General features: G+C 46.5%; 1 protein-coding gene across 1 annotated transcript in view; it reads right to left on the reverse strand.

Moving 5' to 3' along the window:
• LOC124135350 (methyltransferase-like protein 17, mitochondrial) overlaps positions 1-15,045 on the reverse strand; it is a 32,597-nt gene that overhangs the window by 11,872 nt on the left and 5,680 nt on the right. Inside the window, exons 6-11 of the mRNA XM_046500643.2 lie at positions 12,844-12,917; positions 11,809-11,903; positions 11,539-11,609; positions 10,955-11,062; positions 5,958-6,026; positions 5,272-5,316 (exon numbers count right to left, since the gene is read on the reverse strand). Of these exons, the coding sequence (XP_046356599.2) occupies positions 5,272-5,316; positions 5,958-6,026; positions 10,955-11,062; positions 11,539-11,609; positions 11,809-11,903; positions 12,844-12,917 (462 nt within the window). The remainder of the gene's footprint in view (positions 1-5,271; positions 5,317-5,957; positions 6,027-10,954; positions 11,063-11,538; positions 11,610-11,808; positions 11,904-12,843; positions 12,918-15,045) is intronic.

Genomic DNA, 15,045 nt, shown 5'->3' on the forward strand with positions numbered 1-15,045 from the left:
CTGGTTATTTAACCCAGACGCAAACAGATCCACCTGTAACGACCTGTATAACAGGGAGAAAATCCCGAATATCCCCGGGTCGAGCCTCCACTCGTGAGGAGCGAGGATCCGGCAAGACAGAGCGTCCGCACGGACGTTGTCTACCCCAGGGAGATAAACAGGTAGCACCCTGATATCGTTAGAGTCGCACTATAGTAGAAACTGCCACGTCTTTCTTCGAAGCGACGGAGACGCCGTTCCCCCCTGCTTCCGGATGTAAGTCATCGCCGTTTGGTTGTCCATCTCTAGACGAACCACTTGGCCACGAAGCAGATCCGGGAAGCGTTGGAACACCAACCTGACCGCTCTCAGTTCTAGCACATTGATATGCAATTTGATCTCCTGCTGGGATCATAGTCGCGAGGCAGTGTGATCATTCAGAACGCCTCCCCAGCCGGAGAGTGACGCGTCTGTTTGAACTGTGAGAGACAGAACGGGAGTGATTCCCGACCTCGGTCCACCACTGGAGGTGTGTAATGAGCCACTACGGAGTCTCGAGCACAGTCTCGAGATCTTCCGAGTTCGCCCAAAGTCGTCGGAGTGCTTGTTGAATGGGACTCATTCTCAAGCGCGCCCGCCAGACCAAATCCACTGTCGCCGCCATGTTGTCCAGTAACTGGAGCCATGTACGAGCAGTGTGACTTGCGCTTAAGGGACTTGATATCTTGTGACAGAGATACACGTCCTCTCACCGTGTTGAAATTAGCCACTAGGAAGACTAGATTCTGAGTGGGGCTCAGATCTGACTTCTTGAGATTGACCATCCACCCTAGAGTGATCAGAATATCTATAACTTGTTGTGTAGCTATCTGACTCAGGGATTGCAATAGAGCTCTTAGTAACCAGTCGTCGAGGTACGGATGGCAGAACCGACCTTTTGACCTGGCCACTTGGGCGGGAATCAACATCAGCTTGGTGAACACCCTCGGGGCCGTGGAGATCCCGAATGGTAGAACCCTGAACTGATAACACCTCCCGTCGAAAGAAAACCTCAGGTATTTCTTGAACTCGGGGTGTATTGGTATGTGGAGATAGGCGTATTTTAAGTCTATTGACGTTAGCCATTCTCCTGTCTCCACAGTTGAGATCACTGTTTGGTGACTAGGAAACAAGTCGAGTAGAAGCCATCGCTTTCCTGTCCCTCGGGACCCGGTTCGATCGCAGCTTTCATAAGAAGTGCGTCGACCTCGGCACGGAGGAATTCCGCCTTCTCTCGGGTAGCAGACACCGGAGTGTGCTTTATCCCGGAAAAGTGGAGGAGCGGATGAGTTTTCCACCGAGGCAAATGGCCATCCCTTAAAATGGACGGGGTCCGGGGATTGTGATGTAACTGTCTCCCATTCCTTCAGGAATATAGCCAGTCGGCCGCCTACGGGGACATCCGGCTGGAGGCAGTGGACCCCGGCTGGAGGCAGTTCGATAACTTGCGACTGTGGGTTCACCCGGGGCTCTTCGGGCGCTAATGGGAACCCATCGTTCCCAGCCCCGCGAAAAAGCTGTTGGCCTCGACCAGCTGCCTTGCCCCGGCCCGTGCCTCTCTTGCTCCTCCCGGCGCCCTTATACCTGAAGGAAGCGGCGGCTTCCAAGCAGGTGTGGACGTCTGACCCGTGCGTTAGCGTAGGAGGGGACAATTAGAGAGGCCCGCTTACGCGGTTTTAACGCTTGGTACCTCCAACAAGGCCTTATGAGTCTTTGATGGAAGTATACAATTGAGCAGCCTCTCGGACCACCTGCTGAGCCCCAGGGAAGAGGGTGGCACCCTCTTATACGGCAAAGCAAGTAGGTCTTGGCGTGTGTAAGTCGAGTATTTAGATACCGACATCCACCACCTGCGCATGCCCATAACAGCGCACATCATCTGCGAGGCACAGCTACGAATAGCGTCCCGCGCAAGATAACTGAACTTCCGTTAGTTGCGCGGCCAACTCCGAAGAGTCGGCCGGCCCCTCTCCCGCTAACTCCCTCTGTACAGCCGACAGATACGCGGAGTGTACAGGCACACGGAGCTGTTGGCATGCATTATAATATTGCTCCTCGAAGCATATGAAAGCAGCCTTCAACTCCGCACCGCACACGGGAAAGGGGGGGCAAACGCGGGCCCTGCTTGACCTTAGTCAAGTTGGGTGTCTCCGACTCTGGCATGGGCGCAGCCACCTGAGGCAGTACCTGGACAATCCTGTCCCGCACGTGTCTCTGCACCCGGCCCGAGGCCGAGTCCCGGTGCCGAGGTGCCGGAGGTCCAAGGGAACCCCCCTGGCTCCGGGCTACGAATCCACTAGTGAAAGCCTCGGCCTCGGAAGAGGCGTCTGGCTCCGCTAGGGAAAAATTGTGCGTCGGTAGTGCACGGGCCGGCGCCCGCCACCCCTCCCCTGGGAAGCGACCTCGAGCCGGCGCCGAAGCCCGGTCTGAGATCGTCCCCGAGACCAAGTGGCCTGCCTCGGCCGACGCCGGGCATATCACAAGGTCTCGAAGCCGCGTCCGGCGCCGACAACGGGGAAGGCTCGGTCCGCATCTCCTCTCGGAGCTGAGACTTTACCTCCTCCATCATCGACGCCATCTGCGACTTAAGTAACACAGAAAAGTCTGCCAAAGACAGTGCAGGAGAGGGTGCAGTGCTTACTACGGGGACCCTCGAGCCTTCTCCCCCGGCCCCCGGAGAGGGAGCGGGGGAGACAATCTCGGCAGCTTTTTTTACCCTTTTTAGATGGGGAGGGGATGTCTTAGTAGATCTGATATCTACCCCCGCCTTTAATAGACCTCTTTAAAGTGGAACAAGTCAACTTGTCTCTTTTTGGGGGCCCCGGGGGGTAAAGGCAATGTCCTCCGCCAGACATATTAGGCAGCGTTCGCGCCTGTCTTAGAACAACCCGTACACAGTTTGAAGGTCTTGTAAACAAGACCGTAATTTCTGAGGTTGGCGGGAAGGGTATCAACGTGTATCAGTGCGATATAAAGATCGGAAAGAAACGTGCATAAATTGTGAAACTAGAAGCAAAGGCGTAATGTAGAATGCGATTTGTAACGCGATACTAATAGCCAATGTCGTAGTATAATTATAACACCAAAGGGGCGTGTTACGCGCTAAGGTGTAAAACCCGTAAAAAAGGTAAGTGTAGTTTATGAATTAACACACCACCTTGGGTTTTGTAAATGAAAAAATTGTAGACCAATGCTGTATGATATAACAAAACCCCAAGCCGTTTCTTAATGGCCTTGGTGTTACATGTATCAGCCCGTGGAACTACAATATGGACGCCATTACGGCCATTTGAATTCAAAGGTACCGTGCACGTGGCGTATTATTACAACTCTATAACTTCACAATGCGAGGTATTACGCCTTTGCAATGAAAGAAATGTACCATACATACAGTTTGGTCAGCCATGGTTCTTGTCGAACGATAGATTTCTCTTATTTTTTGTCTTGTGTGAAAAATCAACACGTCTGTCTCTTACAGATGACATAAGGAAAGTGATTTGGGTGAGAGTTGCTCCCCCTGGCGTGAGGCGCCGTTGGGGGTGAGGCCCCGTAAGGGTGGTCGTATATCATACAAAAACGAAGTTTTTTGTGTGGTAACATTTTTTATTAAGGAAAATGGTTACAACTATGTCATGTAGATTTTCTTGATCAAGGAAAATGCAATAAGTGCCCCAAGGAGGATTTAATCAGAAAGAGAACTTTACTCCTCAGACGCTCGGTGACGACATCTACGTGTGCAGATTGAACTGCCCTGCGTTTGGATGAAGCTGACGGGTGTGAGGGTGGATCAGGAGATCCCGTCTCACAGGCAGTGGAAGTGGCGACTGCGTGGCCTGGGTCAGCAAGTCGGGATACCACGTTCTGTTCGGCCACATGGGTGCGATCAGTAACATTCTACAGCGAACTCCTTGGAGCCAGCTGAGAATGAGTGGTATTAACGCCGTCGGCGGGTAAGCATAAGCGTCCATGCCCGTCCAGTCTAACGCGAGAGCATCGTGATCGATGGCCTTCGGGTCCGGGACTGGTGATACAAACAACGGGAGTTGATTGTTGAACCGTGTTGCGAACAGGTCTACCATCGGACGACCCAAATGTTCGCACAGCCACTGAAACACTACTGGGTTTAGCATCCACTCCGTGGGGCTCGGATCCCGAGGCCTCGATAGAGCGTCGGCCAGTACGTTCCGCACACCTGGGATGTGACGGGCGCGTACCTGGCACGGGACACTGTCCACCAGAGCGTAAAACTCGAAGCATGAGCCGGGCGTCGACGAGACGATGCTTCCAGTGATTGACTGCGTTGATCACTGCCTTAAACTCGAGACAATTGATTTGAAGACCTAGTTTGTCTACGCACCACAGCCCTGAGCTCACCTCCCCCTCTAGATGGGCGCCCCAGCCCACTAGAGAGGCGTCTGTATACAGGTTCAACGTGGCCCGGTAGGGCCGCATAGAGACTCCTGATAAGACGTTGTAAGGGACCGTCCACCACTCCAGATGCGGCCGGAGCCTATCCGGGAGGGCGACGGTCGCACTGTTCTCCTCCTGTGCTAACAACTGGATTAGAAACCGTTGCAGCGGGCAGAGTTGGAGACGAGCCCGATGGGTGCAGTCCTGGGCTGACGCAAGTAGCCCTAACAGCTGTTCCCAAAAGTGAACAGTCTGTTGCACCGCTAAGACTTTGGCAATCATCGCCTGAATCTTGTGCCACCGGTCTGGGGGGACAAAGAGGTGATGGGTCACCGTGTCGAACCGACCTCCGATGAACTTTAAGTTCTGTGAGGGGGTTAACTCGCTCTTGGGGAGATTGACAATCCACCCCACGATATACCACTAAAGGTGGACGGAAAACACAAAGTGCCGACGCCGCACCCTGTTAGTAGCGAAAAAAAGGCGGGAAACTTTTCTAAGCGCCGTATAACGAACGCCCCGTAAATTACAGTTTACTTAGGACTAAGAAACAGTAATAAATATCACCAAGGATAGCAGGAGGCTGGTAGAACGCAGAGCAGTCGATATATACGTCTTGCGAAGGCAAGCAAAGAGACAAGAGTGAAGGGTGTCACATGGCAGCTAGGTGGCTACGCACGTGCTGCATGAGGTGATTGAGATCTCTGTGGAAGATTTCCCTATAAGAGCAGTTGTGGGGGACAACAGCCTCGGTATAACAGTGGTAACGTATTACTTAATGTAATATTATCTTGTTGTACATTGTATTTTACTAGTACCCCGGTATTCAGAAAGTGTACTCACAGGTGCAAAAACATGACCCTCTAGTTCATCATGTTCTTCAGAAAACTGAAACATAAAGGCATTATTCCTTATAACATACTGTCACTGACAAACAACTGTACATAAATAAGAAAATAAGGCTAAAAGAATAATAATCTTGGTTCTCAGACACCGCCCGCATCATCACAAAGTCTGCCGCACGTTTCGTTTTTATTTCCATGTAAAAACCCACTAAAAATCCTTAAATATTCCGAATCCAACAGTAGTCAAATACTGTATTCCAGTATTTTACTCATCAAGGAATACATTTATGTAGTGAGGCCCTTTCCCAGGTTGATTGTACATAACTTTTTATTTGGTTATATAACTGTTTATTTGGTAACATACTAGTTTGAACAACCAAAAACAAAGACACTGACGCTAGCACTATATTTTCAAAAACCAGTGCCTGAGAACCAATTCTTTTATTTTATTGAGCCTAATGTAGTCCCAGAAAAGGTTTGTTTCCATGTAAAATGCAAACATTTGAAACAAACCAACATTCTGTGGTCACATCGTATAACGTATTTTGTTCTTAACAACTTCAGAATATGCATCGTCACAACCATTTTGATAACGATATATTCATTATATTTCGAACTGGCAATATAACATGGTGTTTAATGATGGTTCTGTTTATTGTCAACAGTAGACAGTATGGAACTTACTTGAAGCAGATACTCTTTAGCCTCGTCGATCAATTGAAAACCTGCCTTACTGCCATTTTCCACAAGTACCTGAAATGTCCAGATTCCTATTTGTCAGAGAAATGAATGAATATGGTTTTACACAGCTCAGAGCACTATTCCAGCAATATCCTCGCAGGGTACACCAGAAATCTGCCTCTCACATTGCACAATGTTGTACCCAAGGAAGAATTGAAATAGTAAGCAGAATTAGTAATATCTAAATATTTTTTACATTTGTAGACTTATCATACATTACTCCTAAATGCATTTACTGCTATTTGTTTACAGAAAGCAGAGCCTGTGTGAGGTTCAGCTGAAGAAGAAGTTGTTCCAACTAGTTGTCTGGCTAATCCCACTGCACACAGCCCACGAGACCACAGAAGTGATGACATCATGAATCTTCACATTACTGCTTAATCGCAACATGTTAAGACAACGTGGGGAGGCAGCTCTGTGACAGGTGGGCCTCTTTAGATGTAGTAATGCAGGATAAGTATACAACTGTAATAAATATTTCGATTTTACTAATTTTTGTACCTTTTCCTGCATTACTCAATGGATCTGAATTAACGGTATGGAGGTGGGCATACCTTCATATGTGATCCTCAGGAGACCCTCGTCAAAAAGTCCAGAAAACTGTTCCAGCATCCTTTTGCAATGATCGGTCCTGCCAGACAAAAACGAGAGTGAGGAATGTTTGACGTCCAGGTATAAGAACAGTCATTGAAAAAAGCGTACGCTAAAGTCTAGGACTGACTTACTGAGTCAATGCTTGCAGCGTGTAAACCTTTCTGTCTGGGGTGCAGGCGCTAGAGAGTTGAAAGGTCGCCTCTGGACTGCTGGAGAAATTAATGACATTTGTGGTTGGTGACCAAAACTGTGGATGCCCGTGACGTCCTCCAAGGCCACGTCTTTCAGGTATTGGCTGGCAAAGACTGTGTAGGATCTCCAAAAACAACTTTCCATGATGGATCTGATGGAGATATTGCTGTTGAGAGCCATGGTAGATGAGGCTGCTCAGATAGGGTTGTTGGTCCTGGGACGATCCAGGCCAGCGGCCTCATAAGCTTGCAAGATGATCGCTCGTATCCACAAAGATATTGTGTTATGGCTAACTTCTGTCTGGAAAGCCGTGGAAACAGGAATGAATAGTTGTCTCCTTGAACCATGTTGAGCCTTAGATCGGCGGATGTAACACCTCAATGCACGAAACGGGCACAAGTGGAGTTCCTCCTCATCTTCAGCACCCACGGTCGAAGAGAGTGGTGGGATGGTGAAGGACCTGTTGGGCTGTCCTGGAAGTTGATTCTTGGCTATGAATTCCCAGCACAGCCCAAGGTGAACGGCTCCATTCGCCCTGCATGCAAACCGGACATAGGTGATGTCAAGTGTGAGCAACCCGCTTACCCTTGCCGCTGTAACCAGAGCAAAGAGGAATACCGTCTTCTTTGTCATTTTGTGATCTTCCAGGAGAGCCAACACTGAGTTGAGGGCCACCAGGTAGGTAGTAATGGTGCTGCCTGTGAGAGGGCGGGGGAGATGCAGAAGTGAGGTCCTGATGCTTCTCCTTACAAAAAGACTCAAAGAATCGCCACTTGTCGTCGAGAAGTAGGTGTCAAGGAGACTCCTCCTAAGACATTCGATTCCACCGTCCACCACGGGAGTTGAGGCTTGAGGTATGTTGGATGATGGAGACCAACTGATCCTGGTGCCTGATGAACTAAGCTAGGAACTCCTGAATTGGGCACAGATGTAAGCAACCTCTGGATGTTCGATCCTGCACCGAAGTGAGTTGGCCCAGAATAACTTGCCACTGGCGATGGTAAGAGGCTGTTGCAGAGCTGAGAGCCGATGGCGCTGGACCTTGTACCAATTGTCCCTTGGGACAGTCAGAGGTCCTGGTCTGTCTTGAACAGGCCTCCTATAAACTGGATGGAGTGAACTCCGACTTCAGCTTGTTCACAATACACCCAGCTATTGCAAGGTGCCTGGTGAAACCCCGGTGTAGCAGGAAAGTCTCCGAGTCCTGGGTGCTGTGGAAATGGCAAATGGGAGTTTCACATATTGGTAGTGGACACCATAGAAGAGGAACCGGAGGAAACAGCTGTTGCTGGGGTGGATAGGCACAAGCAGGTAGGGTTCCTGCAAGTCAAGGCTGACCAGGAAATTGTTGGAGTTGATTCTGGTCCTGAGCAGCGTCAACATTGTCATGTGGAAATGTGGCAGGAGTTCTAGGTAATGCTCATTGAAAATTGACAGATTTTGAATCAGCCATAGCTTGTCAGAGTCGTTCTTGGGAAAAAGGAATATGGGAAAGTAGAAGAGGAGAATCGGTTAGCAGTGAGAGACGATACCCCTGGGTGAGGATGTTAGTCACATGAGGGTCCTCCAAGATGGCACAATTTTGCCAAAATCAGCCTAGTCTCTCTCCTACTGGTGTGTTGATGACTGGAATGACTGGGGGTAAGAGTTCCCAGCAGTTTAAGTGCTTCCCCTGCCTTCGGCACCTCTGCCTTGGTACATGTCCCGGCAAGGCAGGTAGCTACCCCGACCTTTGCCATGAACAGATGGGGTGTCATTGTCCTTGAGAGAAGTCGGACGTGGCTGATAGTTCCCAGACATGGAAAACTTGTGAAAGACGTACTGGGACATACTTTCGTAAGCCTTGCGGGCAGTCTCAACTCGAGCATAGGTAGAGACAAAGGAATGTGTCTCAGATATCTCTCCATTGGAAAGTGAAGAAGCAGACCAAGATTGGTATTGTAAGTTCTCTTAAATTCAGAGTTCCACTCAGTTAAAAGCCAGGTAGCTAGGATGCTAAGTTGTAGTGATCTCAGCAAAAGCAGCCTTGAGATGATTGCACATGTGATCTATTTGGCGTTGTTGGAAGGCCATAACTGTCCTCAGATGATCCACACAAATGGGATTAGTCTCTATTAAGTTCTGATCAATGGCTCGAGAAGAAGATGCAAGAGCAGACAAGGGTTCAAGGGAGCAACAAATCTCTATAAAAGCTAGTCATGTGTCTGGGATTTTGACGGTCGTAGGCTTGGAGGAGCCAGTCGTGCGATGGAGATCCTCATTAACGGCATGAGCCACATCTGCCACTTCAAATGCGGGGATAGGGAAATCATCCTTCCAGAATCAAAGAGCTTTGAAATCCGGCGTGGGAGACAACTTAGCAAAGTCCTTGTCCAATGCCACAATCATGGTCTTTCAACATTGTGTCCAGTGAATTGGAGGTAGACTGGGACCCGATAGTATCCTTCTAATCCACACCTGGGCCCAGGGAAGGAGCAACGGTCAAACAGTCAGCCATCCAGTCCAGCACCTGGCTTAGGCTTAAATGAGTGTTCTTCTTCGGGGAGGAACCCCCATTGTTAGGAACGAGGGAACCTTCTGACGAGTCTGAGCTATAATTGTATGATCTGTGGACAGGGGAATGGCTCCTGAAGCGGCGGCTGGACCTTGATGACCTAGTGCTGCATTGAGAGGAGGTGTAAGCAGGAGGTGTGAGCAATAGCGCTGGCGGGACTGGAGGCGCTACAGATGTAGGGACGAGCTGAAGTGCATCAACTGCGGAAACATGGACTCCATAAACGTCTGCATCCAAGAGGGATGCATGTAGGCCGCCTGTAAATGCTGAGGTGGCACCTGCTGGAACGGTAAGCTAGGTGGTAAACCGAATGCAGGAGGCATCAGCGCTAAAGGAGCGATATGCAGTCACAAAGCATAAGAGTGATATAATCGCAAAAGAACGTTGAAAAAATAAAACAAGCAAATGGATGCCAGTGGAATAGCTATATTGTACAGGACTTCTCAGTCTGGTTGACAAGCAGCTTATGTGAAGACACGTGACATCATCACTTCCATGGTCATGTGGGTGCTGTGCGATGGTATAAGCCACACAACTAGTTGGAATAACTTCTTCCTCAGCTGGACCTAACACAGCTTCATCTTTCTGTAAAAAAATAGCAGTAAATGCATTGCGGAGTAATGCAAGACAAGATAAAATAATAAAAATTTATCATTCAAAACTGGCTCCAACAGGAGATATCTCCTGGGAGATGTTGCTACAATAAACTTGCACTGCCATGCTTTGCACACCATGTCAACTACATCAGCTTCCATGACGTCACATCCCATGACATCACCAATATCACTGCCACGGAATCTGGTTAGCTGTACTTTTTACACTCAAGACACTGGTTATAACTGTTTATGATCAGAAAGTGAGTGAGTGAGTGAGTGAATGAGTTGGGTTTATCGCCGCTTTTAACAGTATTCCAGTTATATCGCGGCGTGTCAGCTTATTGTGGGGGGGAAAGCCCGAAGCAATGCAGGTCTCAGACGTTTACCACTTCGGTGAAACCCACCAGCACGGGTATGGTGCTGACAAACCTAGAAACATAATCGGGGCGAACCGGGATTCGAACTCACAATCATAGGTTTCTGGCATGCCCAAGGGACGCAACTCTGCACAGCGAATCGCGGCGCCTTAGACGACTGGGCCACCCGTGCCCCCATGATCAGAAAGAGTTGGAAGAGTGATTTTGGATCATAGAGTCCAAATTTACTACCCGGGTACCCGACCCCCTATTACCCAACCCGTGTACCCACAGTAGGTCTCAAGAGTAGGGAACAAAATGTCTGATTGAGAATTGCTCTGGCAAGAACTGTTTAGATACATGTATCAAACGATCAGATCATGCGAACACTGAAGTTGACTGAAGCTTTAGCTATACTCAAACATATACAAGTCAAAAGGAATGTGTGCATCGTCAGAAAGAAATGTGAACATTAGGGACTTGTAGTGTAACCACCTAGCTACAGTGAGTTTTGGTCATTGAACAATATATCATGTGACTAACCACGGGTCGGGTAGTCGTGTGGGTACCCTGGCCCTACTCAATATCCACCGGACCCGAGTACCCGAGTTACCAGTCCCAGCCCTAACATAAAGAGTGGGTGATTACCAGGAAATCGTCGGTCATCTGCCACAGGGACAGTAGAGTCTCGAGTCTCTTCTCTCGACTGGGGAGTTCCAGCAGAGTGTAGGAGCTGGTCACGATGTTGAAGGAGTTCTATACAACACAGAAACATCACACGTCATGTAGGGGACCACCAAGTTAATACTTTCACATACATCAAGATAATGCTCTTTATTTATGTTTTTCAAATCCCACATATACACTGAATATATCTTTGACATAAATCTGAAAAAGTTCAGAGCTGCACCTACCAAAGTTAGATATAGTTCACAAGATTTAAACACTGACAAGGGCAGATGCTTATACCAAGTGAAATGGAATTGTGCAAAAAATCATAAAAGCAGACAAGTTTCACTTATCATTAGTCTGCAGGAAATATGAATGTCTAAAAAGAAAATACTTTAAACACAAATGGTATGGTGTAAAAAATCATAAAAGCAGACAAGTTTCACTTATTATTAGTCTGCAGGAAATATGAATGTCTAAGAAGAAAACACTTTAAACACAAATGGTATGAAAACCTAACTCTTAAATGCTTAAATGTACTGTATGTATATACACAGCCCTACCTGTTTTTGAGATGGCAGGAACTGACGGAAATACACGCCACTGATTGTCATGTCTTTCTTCTCTTCACCTCCTGTAAAATGTACAACACGCTGAACACTCACTCACTGTAGAAGATACTCAATGGCTAGGCACAAATGCACAAAGCAAGTTACAATCTTCTCCCAGTTACACCAACCTTCCATGTTTATACATCTACAAACTGGAGTTTCATGAATCAGTCAGTCTGGATGTGACACAAACAGACACAAGTCAATGTGCTGAAGGTTTACCTTGCAACAGAAGTCTGGCCAATGTGTTCATATCTTGGGATGGGTCGACGCAATAGTATTCATAAATGTTCGGTCCCCACACTCTGTTTCCAGCCCTGAAAAGTACACCAAATGTTACAAATCAGTTATCCATTATCAAAAATTTGAATTCAACTACATGTATTTGATAATGTTACATCTTAATCTCTGCATATATAACAGTGATTAGCACAACAAGAAATACAATTGAATTGGTAAATCATCATGTCAAGTGATGTTGAATCACAAATATCATATTTCCATTTACAAAGTTTGTTATCTCTTTTTAGTTCACCAAGGGTTAGAAATTGGCACTAGTCCTGTAGTCCTTGCCAAACTACCCAATAGTTAAGGTATCATAAGGACTTGTAGAAATTTGCCATTTTTAAGTGTTTTGCTATTTGTTATCATTACAAGGACTAGTGGACTAAAAATGTTAAGTTTCTACCTCTGTAATCACCTAATTACGACATAGTTTCTGAAAGGGCACAATTCACAATTCCGGAAATAGCAATTATACTGAAGAGCACAATAAAATATGACATTACCTAACCAACATTCCATGTATAACGAGGGAGTCTCATATATGAGGGTCATCCATTGACCTCAACACATTATGGCAAGGGATGACTGGATCATTGAAGTAAAACCCTAAACTTTATCATGATCCTGTCAGTTTAAAAAAATATACAATGTGCTAAATGATGTCACTTCAATAACACAAACAAATGTTTACGGACTCATGTCAACAGGATCCATTCAGAGTGCAGTGCCATCATCCTACAGTAATGAACATTCCAGATTGGGACAATTTAAATAAACATTTAATAATGAAGCACACTCAATAGATAGCATATTCATACCATTTGAGAAAAACTATAATGAAAATTCAATAAAAAATCCAAACATTCCAAAAATATGCTTGACAGATGAAATTCTGGGTTCAAATGCTTTTGCCTTGTAACAACTTTTCAACCAATCAGATCTTCGCACATATTTACACCATAAAGTACCTACCAGACGGAGGAAGCCAGGCCAGAACCAAAGTCAAACATGGATTTAGGGCTGTACTCAGGATCTCTCCGAGATATCTGACGACAGGAAAGGTAAGTATTTAAAGGCAACTCATTAACACACAGATTAGTTTGCTTGTTTGTCTGTTGTTTAATATTGCACTCAGAAATATTCCAGCTATATAATGGTCTGTAATTAGTCGAGACTGGACCTGACAATCCAGTGACTGACAACATGAGCATCGATCCACGCAATTGGGAAGCAATGACATCCAATCCAAGTTAATGAGCCTGCCTGTATGACAAACATAGGTATCAGCCTCAGCCTTTACAGGTGCCCTACATGCATCCGTCTTGGTTGCACAGAACTGAGGACAGTTGATGTGCAATGTCTTGACCAAGTATGATAAGTTAAAATGCAGTACAATTATAGTCGGATCATAGGTTTTTGGAAATCATACGTTTTCGGACGGCCTCGTTTATCACAATTACACAAACTATAACAAGGGAAGTGGTATCACACAGACATTGTAATTACCCAGATGATGGCTTGTTTTTAATATTAAGTTGTCTTTTATAAGTGTGTGAGATGTTTTACAGTTGTTCATGTGATTAGCAAGAAAACTACGAATGTTTCAAGGTTCGAAAATCTATACTCTGCAAAAATGAATAAATGCAAAAGTGATGTTAGATGTATATTTTAGATGAATATTTTATATATCATATAAATAATCAACAGATGGTAATCGATTGTTCAAAATTGGCACACATCATTGTCATTGACCCAGGCTCCATAAGGCACACATGGAACAGTAGATTTTCAAGGTGAAGGTCATCTGTTCTCAATATCTTGTATGGCCACCATTAGAGTCCAAAACTGACTGACGTCTTCGTCTCATGGAAGCAGTCAGATCCCGAATTTTGGCCTGGGGAATGTTCACTCACTCTGCCTGCGGAGCTTGTGCTATTGGTCGGAGGTTCTGTGGTTGTTGCCGATGTGCTCGCAGTCATTGATTCAGTGCATCCCATAAATGTTTGATTGGGTTTACATCTGGAGTCCTGGAGGGCCATGGCGAGCCTGGATGTTGTGATTCCTGAAAAAGGCAGCTGTCAGTCTTGCACAGTGAGGTTGTTGGAAAATGATGTTCTCTTGTTTCGGATGTGGGGCTGAAGAATCTCATCCCTGCAACGCTGTACCGTTAAATTCCCTAGAACTTGCACCAAGTCTTTTCTACCAGTTTTGGAAATGGCTGCCCACATCATCACACTACCGACACCAAATCAGTCCTCTTCCTGTATGCAGTTTCGTGCATGACATTCCCCGCGATTTCTGTAAACATGATGTCTACCATCTGCATGGCGAAGAATAAAACCGTTGTGGCCATACTCTGTGACCTTGACACCACTGACGTTGCAGCCGATGATGTATTTCCATCAAAATGACATCTTGAACCGGTCGTCTAGCGTGAATACCTTTGGTGCGTAAATGGTTCCTCTCTGTCTGGGCTGATATCCTACACAATCCTGGTATTGACGCAGTTGTAGAGGTGGCCATGGTGGTTCTTTCACATAATGTTACATGCATCAACCAAGTCAGCGAGCTTGACAACCTGATCCCGTTGGACGGCTCTTACGACAAGCATAGTCACCTTTTACGGCAAGCATGGGTTGCTGAAGACCTTTTATCCACAGTCTTGTAATGGTGCTTGGTGCTAGATGGACAAACCTGGCTACAGCTGAAGATGAATTTCTTGTTTGCAGTCGGCCGATGGCGTTGTTGCGTTGGGTTTCTGTCAGTCGTGGCATGTATTGCTGTTCACTTGCTGTAAAGTGATGTTGCACGTGCATGTCATGTTGGCGTGTTTTGGCGCCAGGCTCTCACCTGGTTGTCTCATTCTTTCAACACAAATCAATCCCAATCCATGCAGAAATGACCAATTCATTTTTGGTATTAATTTCGTATGGATGTTGGCAAGACTCTGTCTGATATTTACGATTTTATTACTTTTATGTTTCTCTTGTTCATAACACGGATACTTATGGTTAACAATGTATTCAGTCAAACCACTGCTGTCCATTTCCCATCCTTGTGTGTGTGTGTGTGTGTGTGTGCGTGCGTGCGTGCGTGCGTGCGTCTGTCTGTCTGTCTGTATCTCTCTGCTATTATGATAAATGCCCAGCATCATTCACCACCATAGCCAGTTTC

Source organism: Haliotis rufescens, unplaced genomic scaffold, assembly GCF_023055435.1.
Source record: "Haliotis rufescens isolate VD_foot unplaced genomic scaffold, xgHalRufe1.0.p SCAF_19, whole genome shotgun sequence".
Lineage (NCBI taxonomy): Eukaryota > Metazoa > Mollusca > Gastropoda > Lepetellida > Haliotidae > Haliotis > Haliotis rufescens.